This window comes from Gymnoscopelus microlampas (assembly GCF_963454915.1).
Source record: "Gymnoscopelus microlampas genome assembly, chromosome: 20".
NCBI lineage: Eukaryota > Metazoa > Chordata > Actinopteri > Myctophiformes > Myctophidae > Gymnoscopelus > Gymnoscopelus microlampas.
The window spans coordinates 46,141,329-46,156,051 of NC_139957.1; the positions used below are offsets into that span (position 1 = coordinate 46,141,329).

The following is a 14,723-nucleotide window of genomic DNA, read 5'->3' on the forward strand; positions in this document are numbered from 1 at the left end:
GCCTAGTTGTTGTCAATTAGTTGTAGGAGCTCTTGTTTTATTGTTTTATTGGATCTTGTTTATTGATGGATGGATGTTGGATCTTGTTTATTTGATACACTTATTGGTTTTTATCTCTTGCTCATTTGATTTTCCTATTTGTCTCATCTGTTTAAGACAGTAGGAAGCTGATATATTGCACTTTTACCTTAGTGCTAGGTATACTCTTATTTGCTTGTTTTATAAGAGAATGCACTTAAAGACTTCTGGTGATTAGTGGTTTCGTTCCCTACCTATGCTATGTTGAATGCACTTATTGTAAGTCGCTTTGGATAAAAGCATCTGCTAAATGACTGTAATGTAATGTCATTTTCCTCTAATTTTCTATCTGTCCGCCTGCGGACTGAACTCAACATGACGTGCATTCACCGTACGTTCGCAAGAAGTACCCTTGGCGACCTTTGGGCAGTATTGAGAAAAAAGTTCCCTCTTTACAGATATACAGAACCAGATGGACCCAGCCGTTCCTCAGTTTTATACAAGGTTTCTGCCTGACAATAGAGCACCGAAGTCTGACGTAATTTACTCATCCTGCGGTTTATTTCCCCATTCAGAATTCCCATAGACGTTTAATATCGCGTCAAATAAAAACTGTGTTCCAAAAATAAACAAATGATCCTGGCGGTTTCAACTGACAAGCATCAACTGACAGTGAGAAAACGCTAGTGTTACCGCCGCCGAATTAGTTCAATTTTCGTCACAAACAGACTGTATCAAATATGAGTGACTGACTATCATAAACGATACAGAGCCTCCTCCCTGACAATATCGCAGAGACTTTCTGGACCATAATTCTTATATGAGACGATTCTAAGATGACCCAATGTTATTCTCCATATAGAGAAATGACTTCCACTACCCAGGGGATGAACGTGTGCCGTCAGGACTTCAGTACTTCAGTGTTATGTTTCTTGCACAGTGGTCATAAATGCTGCTTCACACACACACGCACGCACGCACGCACGCACGCACGCACGCACGCACGCACGCACGCACACACACACACACACACACACACACACACACACACACACACACACACACACACACACTGCTTTGAAATATGGCCACCGCCTGTAAGGGACAGATGTTTGTGTTAGATAATGGTTTTGCCCCTGGCCTGCTTGGCACAGACACACAGACAGCTGGTACCATAGTTTGACTGTGTGCCACGTTAACGTGTAAAACACAACATAGTGAGACTGTGTGTCATGTTCATGTATAAAACACAACATAGAGCTTTTGGCATGGGAAACATACGTTTGACATTGCCAAAGCAAATGTGACAGTTGTGTCACATTGCAAATTTGCAATTATATGTAGAAAACCTTAAGGTTTTAAGCCAAAGAATCTCCCCCCCCCCCCCTCTCCCCCACATCTCTTAGTTTAACTGTGGGTCTCAGTACTTAATGCCAGCAATTAGTCCAGAATGTTCTACGCTCGCAGCAGAGAGAGTGGCCAAGCAAAATGAACAACTCGAAGCGAGACGGCACAGAACAAGATGAACTCATGGCTTTTCTTCCTCTGTTTGTAGAGCGTGTTCTCTCTGCTAGCGTGTCCTTCACAGCATCACACTACTCCCACAGTACTTCCACTAGCTTCGTTCTGTCTGTCTTTTGTCAATTGTCATTATCTTTATCTTTATCATGAAGTTAATTCAGTATCCCTTCTCATTGCATCCACGTGTAACTCTCAGAGTATAGAGATGTAACCTTAATGAACCTGTAACACCGGCTTCGGATGCCGTCAATGCACTGAATCAAGCGAACGTCGCAACGTTCGGCACAGCGACTCGCTCGCTTTAGCTCGCTCAGTGGTGCCTCTAGTGGCTCCAGTTGGCTTGATGGAGGCACGGCCAAGATAAGCGTCCGTGCTCGTTTCGAATTGAAATGTGAATATAATGTTTTGGGCTTTTATGCCTTCATTTATATAGTAGAGCAGGGGTCTTCAACATTTTCAGGCCAAGGACCCCCTAGCTGAGAGAGAGATGAAGCAGGGACCCCCTACTCTATATTGTATAAAATTGTGTTTCAGATTCAACTTTTTTTGTTTACGTGGTCTGCTCTTTTTTTTTTTTTTTTTTTTTACTTCTTTACGCCTCTTTGCCAAAAATAGCCGATCTACAAGCTCACAACGCCTCGCAGCATGAGGCGTTGTGAGCTTGTAGATCGTCTATTTTTGGCTAAAGTTCTCCTCAGAAAATGGATGCCAGGGTTCAAGTGGTTAATGTAAAATAAAAAATCCTATCACACAAAGAAGAGGGGTGGACCCCCTGTAGTAACTCTGAGGACCCCCTAGGTGTCCCGGACCCCCTGTTGAAGACCCCTGTAGTAGAGTGTAAAATGACGGGGAGAGAGAGAGAGAGATGGGGCATGCTGACACGCAGCAAAAGGTCGCCGGCCTCGGGAATCGAACCGGCGGCTCACTGTCTGCTCGAGCTTTTTTTGAGACCCTTTGCATTACCAAGTGAGAACGCAGGCGTTGGGTCTGAAAAAAACAACAACCCTTACTTTATATAAAGTGTAATGAACGGATGGATGATGGATGAGGGATGAGAGAGGGAACGAAACCATTGTCCTCTCTGTGGGACCGTGGGCCGTCCAGTTTAATGTTTGTTTTGAACGCTCCATTAACTTACAAGTGACATTTATAGACCCTCAACCTGGAAACACACACACACACACACACACACACACACACACACACACACACACACACACACACACACACACACACACACACACACACACACACACACACACACACACGTGTTTGTATGACTATACTCGTGAGGACGTCAAAGGTTCTGGAGGCCCGTTGTGTGAAAGGTTTGGGACATTTTCTTGAACCTAATAAACCTGAAGCCGAAAATATCCGATCTATACAAGCGCACAATGCGTCGTACCGCTCATGTTAGAGTAAGTAGTTAGGATCATCTGTGTGTCTACTGTAGCCCGTATAGCGTGGGAGAAAAGTCAGTTCTTTGTTAACAGAAGATTCTTGGTTCAAATCCAACGATGTTTTCCAAGTTTGTATCTGGCTCTGATCTTTAACTGAAGAACGTATTAAGACCGGGAACGCATCTCTGTCATTTTAGATTTCGTTGGCTATTAAAAGAATAGCAGATCTACAAGTAGATCTGCTATTTTTTTTTTAAATCTGGAAAATGTGTGCAAATCTTTGAATATAATCTTTTTTAAAGTGAACATTTGTCAAATATTTTGTTCCAAAGATTTGAGCTACGAATGTTTGCTTTAAATATATATATATATTCAAAGACTTGCACACGTTTTCATGATTTACTCCACTGGGAAGTACTGTACTTAAGTATAATTTTGAGGTACTTTTCACTTTACTGGAGTATTTCCAATTGTCTATCCTCTTACTTCTACTCCACTACATCTCGGAGGCAAATATTGTACTTTTACTCCACTACAATTATTTGAAAACTTTAATTACTTTGCAGATATAAATTATTACATTATAAAACATACATTAACCACGTTAGTCCTATTTTATACATAGGCTATTTGAAAATAGCAGATCTACAAGCTCACAACGCGTCGCATCGCAACGCATTGTGAGCTTGTAGATCTGCTATTTTCAAAAATGTTACTGACTTTTACTTTTGCTACTTTAAGTACATTAAAGCTATAACCCCAACCTGAAGCCTTCTCTAATCGTAAACGTCTGTTTCTCATTATTCTGCTATACTTGTGGGGACATCTGGGTCTTCACGCGTATAGTAATGCACGCGCGCACACACACACACACACACACACACACACACACACACACACACACACACACACACACACACACACACACACACACACACACACACACTAGACCATTAGGGACAGTATGACTTCCATGAGAAGTATGTGATATCCATTTAGTTTAGAGCGCAGCATTAACTGGCTGAGGCGTGGCTACGGGTCTGAGCGCTGTGCTGAGGATAAGGTTACACACACCCCCCCCCCCCCCCCGCCTTCCCAGCCGCCCAGTGTGCGTGTCCATGAGAACAACACTCGACCCCTACTCCAGCCCCCCCTCGCTCGTCAGAGCCACCTGAGCAGCCTTCAGCTGGGTGAAGCTGTAAAAGCAATTTCCCTATTATTTAACAGTGTGTAAGATTACATCAGATTTTACTTTTTTTTTTTACCATTGAGCTAATAGAGCCTGCCTGCTTGCTCAGGGGAGAAATGTAATCTTGACCATCATGGTCAAAATTGGTGTCAGATCAATTTTCGACACGGACCATTTCATTGTAACACCACCGGAAACAGAATTACTCGGGATCCGGTTTTGCCGATCCCGTCGGCCCTCGTTCTAATGACGAAACTGAAACCCTATTTTCTCCTTGTAGTTTTTTCTCCTCGGTGATCACTGTTTAACATAAACCGTTCTAACTACAACATGGAGGCACCGTTTGACACGTGGTCTTCACTGCTAGAACCAGGCAGATGTCCGCGATGTAAACAAACAGTGCAGAGCTCAATCTTACGGATTTTAACAAGGTCTATGGCGACGTGAAAAAAACAAAAAAACAACAATAAAACGTTGGCACTGGTGAGTACATAATGAGATTAACCTCTGGCGGTCAATGTGTTAACGTACAAGAAGGTTAAAATGTTTCAAAAAAATATTTCAAACATTTCACTGTTTTCCCAAGATTCTTTTGAAAATAGCAGATCTACAAGCTCTGTAGATCTGATATTTTCAACTAGCCGATGTGTATAAAGGTTTAAAGTGCTCATGTTTTAGCTGCTTCGTTTGGGCTCGTTTTCACAGACCTGGTTGCTTGCTTCTCTCGCAAAAAAAATCTGGCAACCCTGCCCAGGGGCCCGCATCTTTGATGTTTCAAACTCAGGGGCCACAGTGAGGACCCCCAGACCCCTTCCTGTGTGTGTGTGTGTGTGTGTGTGTGTGTGTGTGTGTGTGTGTGTGTGTGTGTGTGTGTGTGTGTGTGTGTGTGTGTGTGTGTGTGTGTGTGTGTGTGTGTGTGTGTGTGTGTGTGTGTGTGGGGGGGACACGTTTCCTGCATGCTTTAAATATCTAATGGAACACTGGGTTGAGATGATGTGCTGTATGACCTGCAGAAACCTCATATCTCCATATTTAAAGTTTTAGTGTAATTTTTCCCATAAATAAAGTAGCAGATCTGCAAGCTCCAAACGCGCCAAAAGCTTGCAGATCTGCTAATTTTTTTATTTTTTATTTTTTGTTTTTAGAAGAGCTTTTTGTTTTGTCAACTCTGAGAAGATGACTTTCACTCTCACTGTCCTCCTCCTCCTCCTCCTCCTCCTGCTGCTGGGTCTTTTGAACCCCCCCCCCCCCAATGTCTCTGAGGTCCCACACGGCCCCCCCCCCCTCCTTAATTGCATAACACACATCCACCAGCTGGGTCAGGAATTCAACCAGGCTTCACTTCAAAGTGTGACGACTAATATATGACCTTTTTTCTTCTTCTTCTTCTTTTTCTTCTTCTTCTTTTTCTTCCCTACTCCCCCCCTACCCCCCCCCCCCCCCCTCTCTACTCCCCCTCTCTCTCCATCCATCCAGACTATGAGGAGGAGTGGTCCTCGTGGACCCCCTGCAGTGTGACCTGTGGCCACGGCGCCCAGAAGCGCGTGCGCTCCTGCGGCTACGCCTGCACGGCCACAGAGTCACGAACATGTGACCTGGAGAGCTGCTCTGGTACGTAGAAACCTCTAGAAAACATCTGATCTCCATGATGTGACCTGTTGCCCCACCTCACACTAAGTTCAAACTTAGCCTAGTTATAGCTTAAATGGCTTTTAAAAAAGGCCATTTAAGCTATAATAGCCGGGAAAGTATCTGTGGCATTTTTAGATTTCTTTGGCTATTCAAAAAAAACAGATATACAAGCTCATAGCGCGGCACCGAGTGTCGCGCTATGAGCTTGTAGATATGCTATTTTTTTGTTTTTTATGTGAAAATTTGTGCAAGTCTTTAAATATATATATACATTTTTAAAATATATATTCAAAGATTTGCACTAATTTTCACGATTTTTCCAAAAATAGCGGATCTACAAGCTCATAGCGCGGCACTTGGTGCCGCGCTATGAGCTATTTTTTAATAGCCAAAGAAATCTAAATTGACAGAGACACTTTCCCGGATTGAATGTGTTTAAGCTATAACTAGGCTAAGTTTGAACTTAGTATGAGGTGGTGCAACTGGTCCCTGTGGAGAGTCCGATATGTCGTAGTGTCGGGGGGCTTTGTCAGAGTACCCGTCTGTGTCTCCTTTGTGCCCATATATGGAGATGTCTGTTTCTGTGTGGCTACCTGTGTCCCTTTTATGCCCATATGTATGCCCATATAGAGATCCCCAGTACTGTATGGGGATCTCTGTATCTAGTCATAGTGACGTGGCCGTGGTTTGTTTATGGTTATGTTGTCATAGTGACATGGCCGTGGTTTGTTTATGGTTATGTTAGAGTGACGTGGCCGTGGTTTGTTTATGGTTATGTTGTCATGGTGACGTGGCCGTGGTTCGTTTATGGTTATGTTAGAGTGACGTGGCCGTGGTTTGTTTATGGTTATGTTGTCATAGTGACGTGGGTTAGGTACCACCTGTCTCACTCTCACCCTCCACCACCCCAGCTACCACCTGTGGTTTTGGATCTGCTGTTTACAGTATGTACTATGGGGGGGATTGGGAGTCCCTGCACTTTATCAGAGAACCTAAAAGCAGATCCAATTCATCGCCAAACCATAATAAATATATGAATTATATAATCATTACAATATCATGAGTTGTCTTTATCCATTCATAAGTCCTCCTGACAGAAATGAGGTTTTTCTACCCGACAGAGACGCTATGATAGAGAGTTCACACAAAGCACACACATCTAAAAACAATAAAACACAAAGGTGGAGCCAGAAAGATCACGTCCAAGCAAACAGAGAGTAGAAAGACCTCACACTTACCATAAAGCTACCAGATGATATATTTTTATGAGGTTCCCGACACAGTGAGCGGTGGTAACCTCATAAAAAACACAGAATCTGGGAGCACGGTCCTTATGCTTTTTTTTAAAAAACTTGTGCTTGTTAGTAACCTGGTGTCACCAGGCTTTCCACGGAGGCAGAAAAGCCCGGTTTTCATTCCGAACTGACCAGCATGTGATCCCGTCTAGACCCTTGGTTCTCAAAGTGGGGTCCGGGTTCCAGGGGGTACCCAGCAAAATGTGTAAATATAGCATCAGAATAATTTGAACCTTTTATACTTTGGCTATTCAAAAATAGCAGATCTACAAGCTCATAGCGCGGCACCGAGTGCCACGATATGAGCTTGTAGATCTGCTATTTTTGAAAAATCGTGAAAATTTGTGCAAATCTTTGAATATATGTTTTTTTAAAGCGAACATTTGTAACTGAAATCTTTGCTTCTGGGGGTCCCTGGAACAAAATATTTTTAGATGGGGGTCCGCGGCCAAATACATATCATTTTGGGGGTCCTTGACATGAAAAAGTTTGAGAACCACTGGTCTAGACCCCCTGCTTCCTATATGTAACGCACTGGGATTCGAACCCGAGTCTCCCGCACGGGAAGGGACGACTAAAGCCAGACATGTTCTCCACTAGCATTTTTAAATGGGGGTCCGCGGCCAAATACGTATCATTTTGAGGGTCCTCGACGTGAAAAAGTGTGAGAACCGCCGATGGTTTGTGCAGTGGTAATCTCTCAACAACAGATTCTGCTCTGCGTTTGAATCTGTCGGTAGCCGTGTTGACAACCCGTGCGCATTGGTTACAAGTGGGCGTGCTATCAGATCAGGAAGCAGGCCGCGCTTTACACCAATCAAATGTAGTGGGCGGGATTTACGTGTGTGCCTTTCCTTTCCCACTAGAAACAAACCTAAACTCATTTAACAATAGCGTCCTCGAAGCCGACAAGACCACGGAAAGTTAGTAACATTTTAACTTGCTCTTTCATCATAGAAACAAGTGGGCTTATAACCAAAACCATCCATGTTCTTTGGGAGAAGTGGTGTTAATGTTCCGTGTAGAAATATTGTTAGTGGGAATGAAAACATAGTCGCACCACCGGAAGTGGAGCGCTGAAGGCAGACCAAAAACCCTGGTTTCCTTGCGCTCGGGTGCTCCGTTGAGCTTGTCCCAGAGTCAAGTGAATAAGTAAAAAACAGCAGAGGGCTCAGTTTTTCCTTTTTATTTGGCGATGGGTTCCCAGATTGGTGCAGCGGTAACCCCCACAAGCCCACGGTTCGACTCCACGGAACACATAGTGAACACATAGTGAACACATAGTGAACACATAGTGCATGTGGTTCTCAAACTTTTTCATGTCAAGGACGCCCAAATTGACACTTATTAGCCCGCGGACCCCCATTTCAAAAGATATGCCAGGGACCCCCATAAGAGAAGATTTTTTACGTCTCTAGCAGTGATTCTCAACCATTTTAATGTCAAGGACCCCCAGTTTGACATGCATTAGGGGCTACAGACCCCCATTTAAAGGCATTTCTATCACTTGGACCACAATTTATATTGTAAAATCTATGTCAATTTAACTCTGAGAGTGTACAAATGGAACCAAATGGACCCGTTAGGGTCCATTTGGTTCCATTTGTACACTCTCAGAGTTACAGACCCATAAGGGTCCATTTGGTGCCTAATCTAAATCTATCATTTAGCTGGGGACCCCCTGGAACTCCCTCAAGGACCCCTGGGGGTCCCCGGACCCCACTTTGGGAACCAATGACATAGTGAACACATAGTGAACGAACAAAGCCTTCCACTCATTCCAGAAAAACGGAACGACCCAAATATTCCAGTTAGGCTTTTTTCATGACGACCCTTCTGGAATCCAAAAGGAAAGCTTTACGCGGTCGTTTTTATTTATGGCCTCGTAGTCGCTGTGTCGCTGTGTCACCTTCAACTGCTCTCTGTTCCTGGAACTGATTCATCCCCGCGGTTCTCTGGGAATAAAGTGCCTCATATATTATATTATATCATATTATATCATATCATATCATATCATATCATATCATATCATATCATATCATATCATATCATATCATATCATATCATATCATATCATATCATATCATATCATAGTGTCATCTGACATTTTCAGTGTGTGTGCCTGCTTGATGATGATGATGATGAGGAGGCGGGACATTCTGCAGAGCCAGCGGTGCAAAAGGCTTTCTTTTAAAGCGCCAGGCCATCTGCCACGTCTTGATTTATCACACTGTGGTTACCATAGAGAGGTGGTTCTCCAATGTTTTCAAGGTCAAGCACCCCAAAATGATATGTATTTGGCTGGGGACCCCCCCATCTTATTTTGTGCCAGGCAGGGAAGGGACCTCCTCCAGAAGCGGTTCCTCCAGAAGTTCCTCAAGGACCCACTTTGAAAATAGCAGATCTCACGTGTCGTGCTGCGATGCGTTGTGAGCTTGTAGATCTGCTATTTTCAGCCTGCAACCAAGTTTAAAATCAGCCATTACGACGCCATCAAGGCACCGCCAACATACATTTTAGTCGACTAAATCAACTGTAGATTTAGTCGACTAAAACTATACGAAAACTGAAACATTTCAGATGACTAAAATATGACTAAAACTAAATGGAATTGTATTCAAAAGACTATGACTATGAAACTAAATCAAAATTTGCTGTCAAAATCAACACTGCTGGAAAGCATTATGAGAGACGTTTTCAGAACCCTCGGTCGTGTGATAAATCCCAAATGTTAGCAGGCGTGCGCCCCGCGCCCGCAAACACGTTTATGGTTATTAATAACACGTGTCAACTTCACAAGCCACACGCTTCTCCTCAGGAATTCTGAATGCTTGAAATTCCAGCGACTTGAGACATTTCTGAGGACCGACGCGTAATAACAAAACTATTTAGAAACATATGGACAGAAAATGAAGTACATTTACTTGAGTAAATGTACTATACTTAAGTGCGTAATTGAGTATTTGTTTTAGTCTTTTAACTTATGACTTTCACTCCACTACATTTCAAAGACAAACATTCCACAAATGTTCGCTTGAAAACATATATATGTATTCAAAGATTTGCACACATTTCCCAAGATTTTTCAAAACAATAGCAGATCTACAAGCTCATATAGCGCATCACTTGGTGCAGCGCTATGAGCTTGTAGATATGTTCACATGTCTACAAGCTTGTAGACAAGCTCACAACGCGAGGCTTGTAGACAAGCTCACAACGCGAGGCTTGTAGACAAGCTCACAACACGAGGCGTTGTGAGCTTGTAGATGGGCAAAGAGGTCTGGTGTAGGGGAGGAAAATGAGCAGACCAAGTACAAGTGTAATGTGTATTTTCAAATCTATGAAATGTATGAAAAAAGCTTTAATCTGCAACACAATGTTATACAAAATATAGTGGGGGTCTCTGCTTCATCTCTCTCTCAGCTAAGGGGGTCCTGTTTAGGGTTCATGTGGTGAATGTTTAGCCTTTAGACTTAAAGTCCTGTGTCTTGTTGTTGTGTTGTTGTTCTGTACAGATGACATCCTGGCTGTCACCGAGCTTCCTCCTGTTCACACAACCAACAGCACTGACTCCCTGGACACTAGTACGTATCACTGTGTGCACGCACACGCACGCACACTCGCTCGCTCGCACGCACGCACGCACGCATGCGTGCTCGCACGCGCACACACACACTCACTCACACACACACACTCACACTCACACTCACACACCCATCACCACCCTCTTCCAGAATGTTCTAAATAAAAGGATCTCTCCACTGAAGGGACTGATGAAAAAAAGGAGAAAAAAAAGCTCATTCTTCCCAGAAATGTTTGAATATCTTTATTGCTCTCCTGGCTCTAAGCGCTGGCCTGTGAACAAGCAAAGCTCCTTTCATCATGTAAAGTCCTGGATTCAAACATTTAACTCGAGTATAAGTACCGAGAGTAAAACTCTTATTTTGCAGACACGTTTCACATTTCAAAGTCCTTTAAACACAGCAGACATATGAGCTGTTTTTGAGCCGCCTTTCCGAGTTGACTTTGATTTCAACTCCTGATATATTTAGAGTTTTATTGCTTTTAATTCTTATCTTATTTGCTTATCTCAGGTTTTTTTCCCCCTCTCCCCCCTGGCCCCACACACACACACACACACACACAAACACACACACACACACACACACACACACACACATTTTTACTTCCCTGGAGTATTTCCAATTTTCAGTATTTACTTCTACTCAACTACATCTCAGAGGCAAATATTGTACTTTTACTCCACTACAATTATTTGAAAACTTTAGTTACTCTGCAGATATAAATGATGATATTATAAAACATACATTAACCCCTTCAGCCATATTTTATACCGAGGCTATTTGAAAATAGCAGATCTACAAGCTCACAACGCGTCGCATCGCGACGCGTTGTGAGCTTGTAGATCTGCTATTTTCAAACATTTTTGAACTTTTACTTTTGGTACTTTAAGTATATTTTGATACCAGTACTTTTGCACTTTTACTCAAGTACATTTTTAAATACTTGAAACAGAGTATGTCTACAATGCAATATTGATATTTTTACTCGAGTAAGAAATGTGAGTACTTTTTAACACCACCACCAGCAAAACCTTTAACCCATTACACCCCGGTTTCCCCCTCCAGACGTGGACAGCTGTGAGAAGTGGCTGAGCTGCAGGAACGACTTCCTGCGTCAGTACCTGCACCAGGTTCTGACGGAGCTGCCCAGCTGCCCCTGCTCCTACCCGACCGAGGCCGTCTACGGCTCCGTCGTCCTGGCGGACGCGCGGCTCCGCCGGACCTTCCGCTGGAGGGACGCCAGCGGCCCCCAGGAGCGGCTGGACATCTACAAGCCGTCGGCGCGCTTCTGCATCCGCTCCATGCTGGCCCGCGACAGCCCCACGCTGGCCGCGCAGCACTGCTGCTACGACGGGCGGATGAAGCTCATCACCCGCGGCAAGGGGGCCGGAGCGCCCAACCTCATCAGCACCGAGTTCTCCCCAGAGCTGCACTACAAGGTTAGTTAATACCGCCCCAACCTCATCAGCACCGAGTTCTCCCCAGAGCTGCACTACAAGGTTAGTTAATACCGCCCCAACCTCATCAGCACCGAGTTCTCCCCAGAGCTGCACTACAAGGTTAGTTAATACCGCCCCAACCTCATCAGCACCGAGTTCTCACCAGAGCTGCACGACAAGGTTAGTTAATACCGCCCCAACCTCATCAGCACCGAGTTCTCCCCAGAGCTGCACTACAAGGTTAGTTAATACCGCCCCAACCTCATCAGCACCGAGTTCTCCCCAGAGCTGCACTACAAGGTTAGTTAATACCGCCCCAACCTCATCAGCACAGAGTTCTCCCCAGAGCTGCACTACAAGGTTAGTTAATACCGCCCCAACCTCATCAGCACCGAGTTCTCACTAGAGCTGCACTACAAGGTTAGTTAATACCGCCCCAACCTCATCAGCACAGAGTTCTCACCAGAGCTGCACTACAAGGTTAGTTATAGAGGAGTCCCGCCCCAACCTCATCAGCACAGAGTTCTCACCAGAGCTGCACTACAAGGTTAGATAGAGGAGGGGTTCTCAACCTTTTTCATGTCAAGGACCCCCAACTTGACACTTGTTAGCCCGTGGACCCCCATTTGAAAAGATATGCCCCATAAGAGAAGATGTTTATGGCTCTAGCAGTGATTCTCAACTATTTTCATTTCAAGGACCCCCAGTTTGTCATGCATTAGGCGACGGACCCCCATTTAATGGCATTTCTATCTCTGGGACCCCAATTTATATTGTAAAATCAATGTTAATGATTAACTCTGAGAGTGTACACATGGAACCAAATGGACCCGTTAGGGTCCATTTGGTTCCATTCGTACACTCTCAGAGTTACAGACCTGTAAGGGTCCATATGGTTCCATTTGTACACTCTCAGAGTTACAGACCCATAAGGGTCCATTTGGTTCCTAACTATCCATCATTTAGCTGGGGAGTGGGGACCCCCTGGAACTTCCTCAAGGACCCCCACCCCAAGGGGGGAGGGGGGGGGGGTCCTTGACTTTGGTCCCCACTGACTGAAACTATGACCCTTGGTGATTCTCTAATTGTCCTCCTGTCCTCATGGTCTAGGTGGACGTGTCTCTAATTGTCCTCATGTCTTCATGGTCTAGGTGGACGTGTCTCTAATTGTCCTCATGTAAGCAAAGCAAAGCAAAGTTTGTTGTTTACCCAGGGTGTCGGACTAAGCACGAAGCTTGTTTCCAGCCGGACCCTGCATGGAAGCCTTGCTCAAGGGCTATTCAGCGGTGATTCATGATTGATGTGATGAATTGGGGAATCGAACTAGGGACCTTCCGGTATCAAGGCCGCCCCTCTAACCACTAGGCCACCGCTGCCACAATGTCTTCATGGTCTAGGTGGACGTGTCTCTAATTGTCCTCATGTCTTCATGGTCTAGGTGGACGTGTCTCTAATTGTCTTCATGTCTTCATGGTCTAGGTGGACGTGTCTCTAATTGTCCTCATGTCTTCATGGTCTAGGTGGACGTGTCTCTAATTGTCCTCATGTCTTCATGGTCTAGGTGGACGTGTCTCTAATTGTCTTCATGTCTTCATGGTCTAGGTGGACGTGTCTCTAATTGTCCTCATGACTTCATGGTCTAGGTGGACGTGTCTCTAATTGTCCTCATGTCTTCATGGTCTAGGTGGACGTGTCTATAATTGTCCTCCTGTCTTCATGGTCTAGGTGGACGTGCTGCCGTGGATCCTGTGTAAAGGAGACTGGAGTCGCTTCCACTCGGTGCGGCCGCCCAACAACGGGCTGGACTGTAAAGACCACCCTGACCTGGAGGTCTACCAGGAGGAGCTGGAGGAGGCCAGGGAGTACTGAGGGTCATGGAGGACCAATGACAAAGAGGAAGGAGGACCTGTCCACAGGAAGTGTTATTTTTTTGAGCTGCCAGCGTCTTATAGCCACCATGCTGTGGTAAAGATGGAGAGAGAGAAAGCCCCTCTGACTTGATTTTTTTAAAAGCCATATTATAGAAGCCTGGTGGCCAAATCTAATATTGCAAGACTTCCGCATTTAGAATGCTATACTGTCTGCGCCCGTGCTTCTGATGCGTCTGAAACGCTTGTGCGCTCTGCTCTGATTGGCTCAGACGTTGGAGCCGATCCAGGAAGTAGAGGTACTTCCGGGTGCTTCATGCAACATTCATTGAAATTAGTAGGTGGGGGCGGGGCTGTCCGTTCTCTAGATATATTATAACTTTATATGCTGTAACCCAGCGCCTGAGCACCCAGCATTTCTGGCGGTGCGGCCCCTGGGTTCTTCTAGCAGAAGATATTTAAACTGTTTGGAGAGGAGCGCCCATCATCATCATCATCATGTGTCTGACAACCCGTTCATTTATCACCTGATGGTGATTGGTCACCACAGCCATGAGAAGAAGTCCATGTTTACCTTATTTCAGCAAGACTGTTTTTGTGCTGATAACAACGCAGATGACACGATGGTGGAGCCACGGCAACGGTCAAAAAGGTTGGAGCATTTTTTCGGGCGTCAATAAACGCTCCGATGCGAGCAGCGCCCTGGACGTCATATCACGTCATATCATTTACATTATAAATTAAAGCGCGGCCTCCGGCATTAAACCCACACACTGA

At 44.8% G+C, this 14,723-nt stretch overlaps 1 protein-coding gene across 1 annotated transcript in view; it reads left to right on the plus strand.

The window, feature by feature from the left end:
- Positions 1 to 14,723, plus strand: part of LOC311036167 (isthmin-2-like) — a 46,866-nt gene that overhangs the window by 31,173 nt on the left and 970 nt on the right. Inside the window, exons 4-7 of the mRNA XM_084044694.1 lie at positions 5,605 to 5,739; positions 10,571 to 10,639; positions 11,705 to 12,078; positions 13,804 to 14,723. The exon at positions 13,804 to 14,723 is cut by the window's right edge and continues 206 nt beyond it. Of these exons, the coding sequence (XP_083900820.1) occupies positions 5,605 to 5,739; positions 10,571 to 10,639; positions 11,705 to 12,078; positions 13,804 to 13,947 (722 nt within the window). The 3' untranslated portion in view covers positions 13,948 to 14,723. The remainder of the gene's footprint in view (positions 1 to 5,604; positions 5,740 to 10,570; positions 10,640 to 11,704; positions 12,079 to 13,803) is intronic.